At 36.9% G+C, this 15,579-nt stretch overlaps 1 protein-coding gene across 9 annotated transcripts in view; it reads left to right on the plus strand.

Moving 5' to 3' along the window:
• Window positions 1-15,579, plus strand: part of LRRC7 (leucine rich repeat containing 7) — a 493,923-nt gene that overhangs the window by 373,930 nt on the left and 104,414 nt on the right. For all 9 annotated transcript variants that reach the window (XM_070405356.1, XM_070405358.1, XM_070405365.1 and 6 more), the window contains exons 13-15: window positions 5,168-5,283; window positions 10,442-10,511; window positions 13,556-13,655. In XM_070405356.1, coding sequence (XP_070261457.1) covers window positions 5,168-5,283; window positions 10,442-10,511; window positions 13,556-13,655 — 286 coding nt within the window. The remainder of the gene's footprint in view (window positions 1-5,167; window positions 5,284-10,441; window positions 10,512-13,555; window positions 13,656-15,579) is intronic.

Below are 15,579 nucleotides of genomic sequence, written 5' to 3' on the forward strand. Positions count from 1 at the left end.
TCTGCCACTGTATTTATTATTGTTCAAAAGTTTGTAATGGTCTTAATTATCCATGAATGAGTGAGATCATGTGGTATTTTTCCTTCATTGACTGGCTTGTTTCACTTAGCATAATGCTCTCCAGTTCCATCCATGCAGTTGCAAATGGTAGGAGTTCCTTCTTTTTAACAGCAGCATAGTATTCCATCGTGTAGATGTACCACAGTTTTCTAATCCATTCATCTACTGATGGGCACTTAGGCTGTTTCCAGATCTTAGCTATGGTGAATTGTGCTGCTATGAACATCTGGGTGCATATATCCTTTCTGATTGGTGTTTCTGGTTTCTTGGGATATATTCCTAGAAGTGGGATCACAGGGTCAAATGGGAGTTCCATTTCCAATTTTTTGAGGAACCTCCATACTGCCTTCCATAGTGGCTGCACCAGTCTGCATTCCCACCAGCAGTGCACAAGTGTTCCTTTTTCTCCACATCCTCTCCAGCACTTGTCGTTTGTTGATTTGTTGATGATGGCCATTCTGACAGGTGTGAGATGGTACCTCATTGTTGTTTTGATTTGCATCTCTCGGATGATTAGTGACTTTGAGCATGTTTTCATATGTCTCTTGGCTTTCTGAATGTCCTCTTTTGAAAGGTGTCTATTTAGATCCTTTGCCCATTTTTTGATTGGATTGTTTATCTTCTTTTTGTTAAGTTGTATGAGTTCCCTATAAATTTTGGAGATTAAGCCCTTATTAGATATGACGTTGGCAAATATGTTTTCCCACGAGGTGGGTTTTCTTGTTGTTTTGTTGATGGTTTCTTTTGCTGTGCAGAAGCTTTTTATTTTGATGTAGTCCCATTTGTTCATTTTCTCTTTAGTTTCAACTGCCCTAGGAGCTGTATCAGTGAAGAAATTGTTTTGGCATATGTCTGAGATTTTGTTGCCTTTGTATTCTTCTAGAATTTTTATGGTTTCCTGTCATACATTTAAGTCCTTTATCCATTTTGAGTTTATTCTTGTGTATGGTGTAAGTTGGTGGTCTAGTTTCATTTTCTTGCATATGTCTGTCCCATTTTCCCAACACCATTTATTGAAGAGACTATCTTGGCTCCATTGTATGTTCATGCCTCCTTTGTCAAAAATTAATTGAGCATATTGGTTTGGGCTAATTTCTGGACTCTCTATTCTATTCCACTGATCTATATGTCTGGTCTTGTGCCAGTACCAGGCAGTTTTGAGAACAGTGGCTTTGTAATACAGCTTGATATCTGGCATTGAGATCCCACCTACTTTGTTCTTTCTCAGGATCGTTGCAGCTATTCGGGGTCTTTTTTTATTCCAGATGAATTTTTGGAGAGTTCGTTCTAGATCTTTGAAGAAGGCCATTGGTATTTTAATGGGAAGTGCGTTGAATGTATAGATTGCTTTGGGTAGTATGGACATTTTAATGATGTTGATTCTACCAATCCAAGAACATGGTATGTTCTTCCATCTGTTTATGTCTTCCTCTATCTCTTTTTTCAACGTCCTGTAGTTTTCTGAGTAGAGGTCTTTAACCTCTTTAGTTAAGTTTATTCCTAGGTATCTTAATTTTTTTGGTGCGATGGTAAATGGGATTGTTTTTCTGATCGCCCTTTCTGAAAGTTCACTATTGGTGTATAGAAATGCCTCAGATTTCTTGGGGTTAATTTTGTATCCTGCTACATTGCCAAATTCATGTATTAAGTCTAGTAGCTTTTTGATGGAGTCTCTAGGGTTTTGTATGTATAATATCATGTCATCTGCAAATAAGGACAGTTTTAATTCCTCTTTTCCAATTTGGATGCCTTTTATTTCTTCTTCTTGCCTAATTGCAATGGCTAATACTTCCAGTACTATGTTGAACAGGAGTGGTGAGAGTGGGCATCCCTGTCTTGTTCCTGTTCTTAGGGGAAATGGTGTTAGTTTTTGTCCATTGAGTATGATGTTGGCTGTGGGCCTGTCATATATGGCTTTTATTATGTTGAGGTATGATCCTTCTATTCCCACCTTTCTGAGAGTTTTTATCAAAAATGGGTGTTGGATTTTGTCGAATGCTTTTTCTGCATCAATTGATATGACCATGTGGTTTTTTTCTTTCAGTTTGTTTATGTGATGTATCACATTTATTGATTTACGGATGTTGTACCATCCTTGCATCTCTGGGATAAATCCTACTTGGTCATGGTGTATGATCCTTCTGATGTACTGCTGGATCTGATTTGCTAAGATTTTGTTGAGGATTTTGGCATCTATGTTCATGAGGGATATTGGCCTGTAATTCTCTTTCATTGTGATGTCTTTACCTGGTTTTGGTATTAGGGTGATGCTGGCTTCATAGAATGAGCTTGGAAGCGTTCCTTCCTCTTGAATTTTTTGTAGTAGTCTGAGGAGGGTAGGTTTTAGTTCTTCCTTGAATGTTTGGTAGAACTCCCCTGTGAAGCCGTCTGGCCCTGGGCTTTTGTTTGCTGGAAGCTTTCTGATGACTGCTTCAATTTCTTCCATAGTTATTGGCCTATTGAGGTTTTTAGATTCTTCCTGATTGAGTTTTGGAATGTTGTATTTTTCTAGGAATTTGTCCATTTCCTCCAGGTTGTCTAGTTTGTTGGGGTAGAGTTGCCCGTAGTATTGTTTAACAATCATTTGTATTTCTGTGGGGTCTGTTGTTATTTCGCCTCTATCATTTCTGATTTGGTTTATTTGGGACCTCTCTCTTTGCTTCTTGGTGAGCCTGGCTAGGGGTTTGTCAATCTTGTTTATCCTTTCAAAGAACCAGCTCTTGGTTTCATTGATTTTCTGTATTGTTTTTTTGGTCTCTATTTCATTGATTTCTGCTCTAATCTTTATTATCTCCTTCCTTCTGCTCACTCTGGGGTTTTCTTGTTGCTCTCTTTCTAATTCTTTGAGTTGTAGAGTTAGATGATTGACTACCATTTTTTCTTGTTTTTTGAGATAGGCCTGTAGAGCTATAAACTTTCCTCTCAGGACTGCTTTCATTGTGTCCCAGAGGTTTTGGATTGTTGTGTTTTCATTGTCATTAGTGTCCAGGATGTTTTTAATTTCTTCTTTGATGTCATCGGTAACCCAATCAATATTTAATAACATGCTATTCAGCTTCCAAGTGTTTGAGTATTTGGGGTTGTTTTTATTGTAGTTTATTTCTAACATTATGCCATCGTGGTCTGCGAAGAAGCTTTTTATGATTTCAATCTTCTTGAATTTGTGGAGACTTTGCTTGTGACCCAATATGTGGTCTATTTTTGAATATGTCCCATGAGCACCTGAGAGGAATGTATATTCCGCAGCTGTGGGGTGAAGTGTTCTGAAGATGTCAATTAAGTCCATCTGATCTAGTGAGTCATTTAGGATTGCTGTTTCTTTGCTGAGTTTTTGTCTAGCGGATTTATCCAGTGATGTCAGTGGTGTATTAAAGTCCCCTACTATGATTGTATTGTTGTCGATCTCTCCCCTGATATCTTCCAGAAGTTTTCTTATGTATGTGGGTGCTCCTGCATTGGGTGCATATATGTTTACCAGGGTTATATCTTCTTGTTGTATTGATCCCTTTAGTATTATGAAGTGGCCTTCCTTATCTCTGGTTATGGCCTTCACTTTGAGATGTATTTTGTCAGATATAAGTATTGCTACCCCAGCTTTCTTTTCCTTTCCATTTGCGTGAAAGATATTTTTCCATCCCTTCACTTTCAGTCTGTGTGAGTCCCTTCTAATGAGGTGGGTCTCTTGTAGACAGCAGATGTAAGGGTCATGTTTTTTTATCCATTCAGCCACTCGATGTCTTTTGGTTGGAGCATTTAGTCCATTTACATTTAAAGTTATTATTGAAAGGTACTTGTTTGTAGCCATTTCTTTTTTTGTGTGTGTGTGTGGCTGTTTTCTTTCTGAGCTTGATATTTCTTCTTTTTACACCAGTCCCTTTAGCATTTCTTGCATGGCTGGCTTGGTGGTGATAAACTCCCTTAGCCCTTTTTTGTCTGTGAAGCTTCTTATTTCCCCTTCAATTTTGAATGATAGCCTTGCTGGATAGAGTATTCTTGGATTCAGTCCTTTGCTTTGCATCACTTTGTAGATTTCCGTCCATTCTTTTCTGGCCTGATGTGTTTCTGTTGAGAAATCATTTGATAATCTAATGGGAGATCCCTTGTATGTTACTTTCCGTCTCTCTCTTGCAGCCTGTAAGATTCTCTCTTTATCCTGAACATTTGCCATGGTAATTATGATGTGTCTTGGTGTGGGTCTTTTCGGGTTCACCTTGTTTGGGACTCTCTGGGCTTGTGTGACTTTTTTCTTCCCCACCTCAGGGAAGTTTTCTGATATTATTTCTTCGAATAGGTTTTCTAATCCATGTTCATCTTTCTGTTGTTCTGGCACCCCTATTATTCGTATGTTGTTTCGTTTCATGTTGTCCCAAAGCTCCCTTAGGCTCTCCTCCTGTCTTTTAATTTTTTTCTCCATTTGCCGTACAGTTTGAGTGTGTTTTGCTTCCTTGTCTTCTAATTCACTAATTCGGTCCTCCGCTTCTCCCAGTCTACTGTTGATACTTTCAATGGAGTTTTTTATTGAAGCTATGTCGCTCTTCATTTCTTCTTGGGGATGTATGTTTTCAACATTTTTACAAAACACTTCCATGACAATGGAGCAATAATCTATATATCATTTTATTTATTTGCCGGTGTTTTCTTTATTGATTAAGGTATTACATATATCATTTTAAAGCCCAAAATTATAAGTAAAAATGACAAAAACCATTGTAATTGAAGTAAAACTAACTTTACCAAAGAATGTCAACAATTCTTCACATTTTGAATATGTATGATCTATTACAAACATAGATATGTTACTATTCGCTTGGATGGGCAAAATCAATGTGACATAAAAACAATTAAGTGTTCTAATAATAAAATTATAAAGAAAATTATTCCTTCCTAATATGTAAAAGAATATGAGATGTACATTGCCTTCATATCTGAAGCAATATATAAATAATGATATACATATTTCAAAGAGTGAGATTATAAAAATTAATACACACATTAAGAGGATCTTAAAAGTGATAAGGAAATGTGTAAATTAATCAAATTGTTTTATAAATTATAAAAATTAATATAAACATTGTGATTCTTTACTTTTTGTTGTTGTTACCTACAGATTGGAAGCTGCAAGAATGTAACAGTTATGTCTCTACGCTCCAATAAACTGGAATTTCTTCCTGAAGAGATTGGACAAATGCAGAAACTAAGAGTCTTAAATTTGAGTGACAACAGGTATTTCTGCAACATATCGCAATTCCATATTAGTTACCTATTATAAGCAAATTATTGTTGCTTATTAATAATTTTGGAAACATATTCTATGTAAAATGTGTGTGAAGTATAGGAATGCAAGTGTCATGCAAATATGCAAATATCCATTTAGAAAGTGCAGGAGCTAAATTATTTTTAAAGAGAGATTTCAAAGTTTAATTGTTTGATTATATTAAAACCATACATTATATTGTATTTTAAAATTATATAAAATTTATATACTGAAATCCTCCCATATGCAGAAAACATAATACTATGAAGACATGAAAAATAATTGAAATAAAAACCTAAAAAATTTATTAATAAAATTATATGTATAGATATATACGCATGCAGACATATATGTTTTCATGTATATTTTTATGTCTCCAGTAAATTAAATTGGCAATATGTATATAGTCAACAGCACCAAAGTGCTGGTAAATATATTGCCAGGAAGCTAATCCTAACTAGTCATAAGGGTTTTACATTATGGTAAGGATAACCAAATGGTCATTTAGTCATGTTCAGAACAGGACAAAAAAGAAAGGACTTGGCAAAGGTGTTATATCGGTTGATGGGTAAAAAGAAAAAGTAAAACTGCAGTTCATCTTTATTTTCACCACAATTGTCCATAAACAGGAAAGGATAAAAAAAATTGACTAAAGCCCAGCTGGAGTGGCTCAGTGGTTGAGCATCAACCTATGAACCAGGAGATCACGGTTCAATTCTCAGTCAGAGCACATGCCTGGGTTGCGGGCTTGATGCCCAGTAGGGGGTGTGCAGGAGGCAGCTGATCAATGATTTTCTCTCATCATTGATGTTTCTATTTCTCTCTCTCTCTCTCTCCCTTCCTCTCTGAAATCAATAAAAATAAAAATATATATATTTTTTAAATTAACTAAAGATAACTACTAAGAAGATAAGTGATTACGCAATAGAATGCTTGAACTCTTTGTTTTCAATAAGTTTCAATCAGACTAAAAATAATAGGAGAAATTGAGAGGTTTTGCAACAAAACAGTCAAGATTAGCTTTTATGAAGGATTGAAGTGTGTTCAGATTCTGAAAGTTTACTAAGTGTGGAATTTCTCATTTGTTTGTTAGCTTAAGAAAATAATAATAATGTAAATTTCAAAAACCATTCACTTAGCAGCTCAGTAATATTCCCATATAAGAGAATAAAACATTTTATCAAAAGATTTGGGGTTTTATTTTTAAAATCAAGATAACAAGGAAGCCTCATAGTTTGGTGCAACAAGAGTAAGTCATGTCAAACCAACCTTGTTTCCTGTATTGACTGCATTACTAGACAGGAAAATGAGGGAAATGCATTTAATGTTGTACCTGATTTTCAACAAAACATTTTTCAAAAAATTTTAATTATATTCTTGTAAGATGAGAGATAGGTCATGGGGATATCATAGGAAGATGGAGTTCCAGTGAATTCCATTACAGTTCCCCAATAAAACCAAGCTCCATAATTGTCACCTGGAGGGAAGTTTTATGATGAGCTATGGAAGTCTCTCCTAAATATTAGTTTTGCTCAACTTTTATACATTAATAATCTGTGTGATGAAATAGAAAATATATTTATTAAAAATTTTTAAAGGATCCATTAGTTGGAAGAACTAGTAATGGAGCTATTTATTCAATAAATATAGCATACTTGAGTTCCTACCATGGAACAGACACATTGTTGAATGCTAGTGCAAAAGATATGAATAAAATACTGGGAATTTCATAACATCAGGAGTTTAAATACTTATCAGCCAGAAATGTAAGCTTAATTTATCTGCTAATACAGTGACTAAAACATAGTATGAGCCAAATTAATATTTTTAAATTAATGAATTACTCAACAAACCTTAATCTGAGATTAAAATTAATATTTAGCCAAAGCTGAGGACAAAGTTGAACATTTTCATCAGGAAATTAAACTGTTTAGATAACAGATTAAATATGAAATGTTATCCAAAAGTCACAATTATTCCAGTTCAATATTTAAGATATGATAAGATTTTTTTAAATCTAATCTAATAAAAGAAAAACATGCAAATTGACTGTACCTCTGCTATACCCAGAAGCCACGCCAACCAGCCAATCAGGAGCAAGTATGCAAATAAACCCAACCAAGATGGCAGTGGCCACGGAGCTGGAGCGAACAAGAGGCTTGGGTTGTTCCTGGCGATGGAGGAAGCCAAGCTTCCTGCCTGCCCTGGCCGGCTGTGGGCTCCGCTCCAGGCTACAAAGTTTTAATTATAGAAGATAAATAAATCCCAGATACCTGCTTCCAGCCTTGGCTGTGGCCAGCCTGAAACGGCCATGAGCCCCTCACCCAGACTGGCCAGGCACCCCAGTAGAAACCCCCACCCTGAAGGGGCTGTGGCCAGCCTAAAAATGGCCCTCAGCCCCTCACTCAGGCTGGCCAGGCACCCCAGCAGGACCCCCTCACCCGGAAGGGGCTGTGGCCAGCCTGCAAACAGCCATCAGCCCCTCACCCAGGCTGGCCAGGCACCCCAGTAGGGGCCCCCACCCTGAAGTGGGTGTGGCCAGGATGAAAACAGCCCTTAGCCCCTCACCCAGGCTGGCCAAACCCCCATGGGGTGAGGGTCCTCACTGGGAGGCTTGACCAGCCTGCAAACAGCCCTCAGCCCCTTACCCAGGCTGGCCAGGCACCCCAGCAGGACCCCCACCCTGATCCAGGACACCCTTCAGGGAAAACCAGCCAGTCCCCACCCTTGCACCAGGCCTCTATCCTATATAATAAAAGGGTAATATGCAAATTGACCATAACAGCAGAACCACTGGGAATGACTGGTCACTATGACACACACTGACCACCAGGGGGCAGATGCTCAATGCAGGAGCTGCCCCCTGGTGGTCAGTGTGCTCCCACAGGGGGAGCTCTGCTCAGCCACAAGCCAGGCTGACAGCTGCCAGCACAGTGGTGGTGGAGGGAGCCTCTCCCACCTCCTCAGCAGCACTAAGGTTGTCCGACTGCAGCTTAGGCCTACTCCCTGCTGGCAAGTGGACATCCCCCGAGGGCTCCTGGGCTGTCAGAGTGATGTCTGACTGCCAGCTTAGGCCCGATCGCCTTGGGAGTGGGCCTATGCCAGCAAGTGGACATCCCCCGAGGGGTCCCAGACTGCGAGAGGGCACAGGCCGGCTGAGGGCCCCCATCCCCGAGTGCACAAATTTTTGTGCACTGGGCCTCTAGTATATTATAAAATAGATTTGTAAGACAGCTTCTGTGGTATTAAATAAAGGCTCACTTTCTACAACTGAAAGAGCAAGGAAAAATGAGGTAACATCCTTCACTAACATTCTTCATCCTCCACATTTATGACTGGATTGATGATAATTTATCATGGATGGTGTATATTATTCTGGAAAGTTTTCCCCTCATGTAATATTCTACTTTTAATTCATTGACACATGATGCAAAAAATTCTCCCCATAAGACCTTACTTGATAGTTTCTGTCTTACATGAAATTAAATAACTAAAAATTGGAAACAGCTTTTATGAGTAATTTGGGTTAATGTTATAAATGCTAGTATAACAAGCCTATAAAAAGAGAATTATCATATAAATTAATATATTTTATTCTTTATATTATTATTTATGTTTTATAAATATTAATAATCTCAGAAAGGTTATTATATTCTTCCTAAAGTCATTTAGCTAATACACACTCTTTTGGTATTTGTATTGGCTCTCAATAGCTTTGCATATTTACTAAATTATATTAAAGTGTTTAACTGCTTCCACATACAAAAATTGTGGGAACTAATTTTTGTATGTGGAAGCAGTTACAATAACATTTTCCCTTTCCATTATCAAAATATATTTATTTATCAATTGGCTAATAGAATTTCAGCATATTAAAGCTGTAAGGAAATTTTCATTATAAGTTATATCTAAAATGTTTATCTGTATTCAAAAGTGAACATGAAGAAAATAACAAATCCATTGGCATGCTTTGTTTGTTTTACTTTGCTGCCTAGCTGTCATGATAATCACTATTTATTGATCATGCACAATGTAAAGAATGTCAGATAGTGTTTTGAACTAGACATTTGGCTATTTGGCCTTCCAAAGGCTGGAGCCAAAGCTAAACAAATAATTTTTATTGAATACCGAGGCTGATGCCAAACTTAATCTATCTCAAAATGACATTTTTAAAGATTCACACAATGTATGAATGCTGACGGAACCTAAGGACATACTTTCAGGAGTCAAAATAATGTTGGGAGCTGTAAATTCTTTTAATAGTAAGAAAGACATGTCCCCTTGCCCTCATGGAGCCTACATTTTTGTGAGGATATCTAATAGTTTGGGTTGTTTTTATCACAAAAATAAATACATAATTATAAACTGTGATATGTTTAAGGAAGGAAAATATGAGGTGCTTTGTGATTAGATTGGGAAAAATAATTTAAATGAGTAGTCAAGAAAAAGCCTCTTGTCCAGCTGGTGTGGCTCAGTGGTTGAGCATCAGCCGATTAACCAGGAGGCCATGGTTCAATTCCAGGTCAGGGCACATGCCTGGGTTGTGGACTCAGTTCCCAGTGGGCTCAATACAGGAGGCAGCCGATCAATGATTCTCTGTCATCATTGATGTTTCTATCTCTCTCTCCCTCTCCCTTCCTCTCTTAAATCAATTTAAAAATATATATATTATTTTAAAAAGAAAAGGCCTCTTTAAGAAAATGGCATTTAAACTAAGACCTAAAGGATATGTGGGATTTAGTCAAGTGACTTATGGGAGAAAGAATATGCTAGAGAAAGAGATAAGCTTGGCTTACCTTCATAGCAGGCTGAGAGAATGCCAGTGGTTCTGATGGGACTAAGTCAGGAAAAGAGTAGCAGAAGCTTATGGGGAGACTTGGGGCCAGATCTTGTAAGATCTTAAAGACATGGTTGAAATTTTGGATTTTATCCTAGCTACAAGGGAAAACATTTATAGGGTGTAAAAAGGAGGTTTTTACTTTTTAAAGATTGTTTAGGCCACTCAATGGAGAAAGAATTAGGAGAAGAAGAATTAAATCAATGTTACAGTATTTTAAACAATTCTTTATCAAAATGAACTATATCCATCTGTACCCATGCTATTAAAATTTTCTTGTTTTTTTGCAGGTTGAAAAATTTACCATTCTCATTTACCAAACTTAAGGAGCTTGCAGCTTTGTGGCTTTCTGACAATCAGGTAACAACTTTTATTACCTGATTTATTTTGTTTATTAAAATGAACTATAATTGAAACTTTGAATTACTAACTTTTTTAACAATAGATACCTCTGACAATTAGTATAAAATATAGATTCTTTATCCTCTGGAAGAGAGATTTTTGTAAAGGTAGCAATTCAAATATGTATTTCATTGCTACACACAAAATAGAACTATAATTCCCAACCTCTTTTAATGCTTCAATTTAGTATCTATTTCATTCTCAGAGATCTAATATACAAAATGATCATTTTTATAGCTTTTTAGCTGTAGATGGCATATATATGTCCTTAGAGGACATACTTTAATTATACCTTTGAAGGTAAAGAATAAGAAATTATTACCACAATCCCCTCAAGAGGGAATTATTATCCTCTATGTTCCTTTTTTCTCATATTTTTAATTATAATCAACTTATTTCTAGAACTTCAAGAAATTTGCAGGTATCTTTTGCAATTATTATCAGTATTTTCTGTAAAATTGCTTTGATATTATTTCTTTTCTCATGAAGTTAGATTATAATTGGTAATAATTTTATTAACTGGAAAGTAACAAGAAACAGTTGAAGGCATCTGATTTGTCACCAGAAAAATTGATGATAGACAATTTTGACATTGTTTATTAGTCCTCTTTTACTCTTTTCTTATAATCCTAAAATTTTGAAACACTTATCCCAAAATACAAATAGCCAAGTGGGAAAAAAAATCATGTTGAATTTAGTTTGTCATCATTTCCTGAGCATGAAAACAGCATTGTTCAGATTTCTAGGTATTGGGCTACTTTTGTGAAAAATTAAAATAAACCTTTACAAAGTGTAGAATGTAAGTGTAAGAATAATGTTTGTGCTTCTATAGTTATTTCAGCACTTGCTTCCATCTACTGACTAAAAAATTAGATTATCATTCAAATTCAAATCTTATCAATGAACTACAGATCTTTCAAGGCATCAGTATATCATTATAAATAAAGTATTTCTGGAATCAATGTGAATTATGGTAATGGAACAGTCTATTCAGTCTTGCCTTGTGAAAAAAAATCCCCTAATATCATGATTTATTATTCTTGTAGAGAATAAACAGAACAGTGACTGCATCATTTAATTTTTTTTTAGAACAGTGATTTAATGTGTTTCTGACTCAGTTTCATAAGACAAGTTGATATCCCAAATCCCTTTGAGCTTCATTCCTATTAATAAATGTCATGAAATAAGCCAATTTTTAAAACATTAGATAAAATGATAATTTCCAGTATATTTTCATATATATCTATCCTAATAGATCAGTGGTTCTCAACCTGTGGGTTGCGACCCCTTTGGGGGTCAAACAACCCTCTCACAGGGGTCGCCTAAGACCATTGGAAAACACATATATAATTACATATTGTTTTTGTGATTAATCACTATGCTTTAATTATGTTCAATTTGTAACAATGAACATACATCCTGCATATCAGATATTTACATTATGATTCATAACAGTAGCAAAATTACAGTTATGAAGTAGCAATGGAAATAATTTTATGGTTGGAGGTCACCAGAACATGAGGAACTGTATTAAAGGGTCGCAGCATTAGGAAGGTTGAGAACCACTGTAATAGATAAAGAGCCAGGGTCTGTAACGTCCAAAATGACTGAACGGACAACCAAATGCCAGGCTGCGTGCGCAGCAGGCTCGGGTGGGCGAGTACTGGTGAGCGGGCTGAACTGCTGACCTCTTGGTCCCTCCTGGGTTGCGGGCACCACAGCAACTCAGCACAGACTGCCACCGCCAAGGCAGGTGTGATGCGATTGTTCGAGGGGCCCCACCATTGCCCCATGAGAGCCCCGCAGAGTGAGGCCCAGGCCACCGGCTGGGGGGCTCCATGATCACCCTGAAGAGGGAGGCCCAGGCTACCCAGCCAGCGGCGATGGGCAGGGTCTCCCTCTGCAGGGCAATCAATCGTGGGGCTACCGGACTGTGAGAGGGCGCAGACTGGGCTAAAGGACGCCCCTCCCCCGCCCCCCCCCCCCCGAGTGCACAAATTTCGTGCACCAGGCTTCTAGTATATATATAAAAAGCTAAGTGACCGGCAGGTAGGTATGATGCGCACTGACCCCCAGGGGGTAGATGCTCAACACAGGAGCTGCTGAGAGACAGAAACTTTGCAGAGTACCCTCTTGCACTCCAGGACCCCTCGGGGGATGTCAGACTGCCGGTTTCAGCCCAATCTCCACAGGCCAGGCCGAGGAACCCCACCTGCCAAAGGGACCCCACTCACTCCGCAGACGCCCTTCGAGCCCCAGCACCATCCCAGGTGTGGCCAGCCGGGGAGGGACCACAGGAGGTTGACTCCAGGGCATATCCAGCCCGTCTAGCCCAGTCCCACTCCGCTGGCCACCTTCTTATTAATTTCCTTTCAATGTACATGAATGCGTGCACTGGGCCTCTAGTAATATATAATATCAGAGTTCTAAAAACCCCTTTATAATAGTATTTTTGAACTCAAATTAATTAATAAAGAATGATACATAGCCATCCATAGGTCAATATATTAAGACCCTGTCTTTGGTTACAAAATAGCTCTCAAATATAAATGCTTATGCTTTAACCTAATTCATTTCATTGATTATCTTGCATAGCATGAATTTGATAGCAAATTCCATTTGGTGCTTTATGGACAACAGCTTTTGAAAATGAATGGATATATAGAGCCATACCAAAAGCTTACTTAGTTTAAACAATTTAATACATTTTTGGTCTCTTCAGGATTAAAACTGACATTGCTCAGTGAGGATGGATAATTTTGTAAAAGAGTATACTAGAGAAAAAGAACATTTCGTTATAAATACCTTAGAACTTGAAAATATTCCCAGCAACAGTCTTAGTTTATGTTATAATTTCTAGTTTCATTACTTTTTCCTTGCTTTTCTTTTAATTTTTCATTTAGCTTGGTGAGTCCAGACTATTGATCATTATCATACATAAAATAAATATTCTGCATATTTGCTAGCTTATTGATCTAATTTATTTGTTTTTTTACTTCCAGTCCAAAGCCCTTATCCCTTTACAAACTGAAGCCCATCCAGAAACAAAGCAAAGAGTATTGACTAACTACATGTTTCCCCAGCAACCTCGTGGTGATGAAGGTAAATTGTCAGTAGAAATGTCTCCCAAACTTATATAATAATGGACCAAAGAGAATCATTTTCTTCCGATCTTTGGCCAGGAATACTAACATGTGGGCAAGGCTATAAAGATAATTACATGACTTACATCAATCATTTAGAGGTTAGCTATTAAGTATGAATCTTGTCTTCGCACTATAATATTTTAAGTAAGATTCCAAAAACATAACTCTCTCTCTTTGTCATAAGAAAATTGACTTTTAGGATCAACTTCTTCTCTTGATGGATTACAAGGCCCAGGATTAGTTGACCAAATGTGGTACCCAGCTCATTAAAATGAGCGAAGAAGAGTCAGATCTTAAGGAAGATTCAGAAAGCTGGTTTAATTCCTGTGTTCACTCATTTCATGAACGAAATTTAAACATTTAATCCAATGATCCCAGGCCCCAAATTATTTCATGTTAAGAGTCAACCACAAAAAGATGACCTGCAAATGATGACTGTTCTTTCTTTTTCAAGTTGAGTTTCCCCTAAACAACATCAGCAATTATGATAGGAGTACTTTTTGAAAAACCTAAACCTTTTCCAATAATTAAATCTTCTATCCTATGGCCACATTATTCATACAGTGTTTACTAGTAAAACAGTATTGCCCTTTACAATTTGGAACTCAGCATAGGCCACTTAGCCCAAGACAGCACAGGCTTTCCTGCATATTTTCGAGTCTTATGTCACTGTTATTCTTAAAAGAGTAAATCCACTTTAATCCACCAGTCAGTTAAATTCACTCAATCCACTTTAATGAGACTAACTTTAAAAATAAATTATTGGTATATGTATTTCTCATTATCAGGGATAATTATAAGAAATATCTTTAGTCTTTGATATATGAACATAAATGAATCATTTTGGAATATTTTAGGATATTTTTATTCATATTTGACTTACAGAAGTAGGATAAGGAGTCACTTTAATATGCATTTTTCAGACTTTAATACAATTGATCTTTTGAATTTATGAAAGAAAAGCCACCGTGTTTATAGATGGTATAAGAAAAGACTTTTATAAGAATTATGTTTTATTCATCTACCTTTACTTATATTTACATTTTAATATCCTTACGTTATCAAAATATTTCTCTTAAAAAGATGTAAAGAAAAGTGAAACTGCCTTATATTCACTGGTTATTTCTGAGATCCAGTCCCACAGATTAAATTTCTAATTTGTTACAGGGAGTGAGGAGGCTCTACTTAGGTAAGGTGATGTTAAGGAATTAGCCTTGTTTTGCTTTAGTTTCCTTTGGAAAGAAGAGTTAGTATTAGAACAATTTTCTTGAACTTTAAGCAACTCACCCTCTGGTTTTTCAGGCAGAAGGGTATTAAGTGAATTTTCAGAACATTGCAACAAAAAACAAGATATTATCATTAGCCAACAATTTGATGTAAAGATTTATAAGCCATTTATTTTCCCTTAAGTTGAGATACATTTAGACCTTCATGTTAAAGACTAAATTTTTCACGTTTGTTACCCTAAAAATAAACTCCCTTCCATTACCCCGACTCCACCTTACCCCCAAAACACACAATGGTGCAATCTTAGACACTTTACAAAACCATTGTTACATAGTTAATACCTTTTATAAAATCCAGACTCCGTTTAGTAGTTAGAAATATGGGCTTTGTAATTACACAGACATGGAACAGGATCCTGTATACACCACAGGGAAACGGCATGACTTTGAGCAAGTCTTAAAACTCAGATATAGTTTTCTCATTAGTAAATTGAGGGTGATGTTAGTATTACCATTGTGCTGTTGTGAAGATTAAAAAGATAAGCCTGGCCCAAGTGGTTCAGTTGTTTGAGCCTCTCCTGTACACTGAAAGGTTGTTGGTTCGATTCCAGGTCTGGGCACATACCTGGGATACTGAAGGCAACCAATTAATGC

Source organism: Myotis yumanensis, unplaced genomic scaffold (assembly GCF_028538775.1).
Source record: "Myotis yumanensis isolate MYYU_CA2020_CCGP unplaced genomic scaffold, mMyoYum1.0.hap1 SCAF_2, whole genome shotgun sequence".
Lineage (NCBI taxonomy): Eukaryota > Metazoa > Chordata > Mammalia > Chiroptera > Vespertilionidae > Myotis > Myotis yumanensis.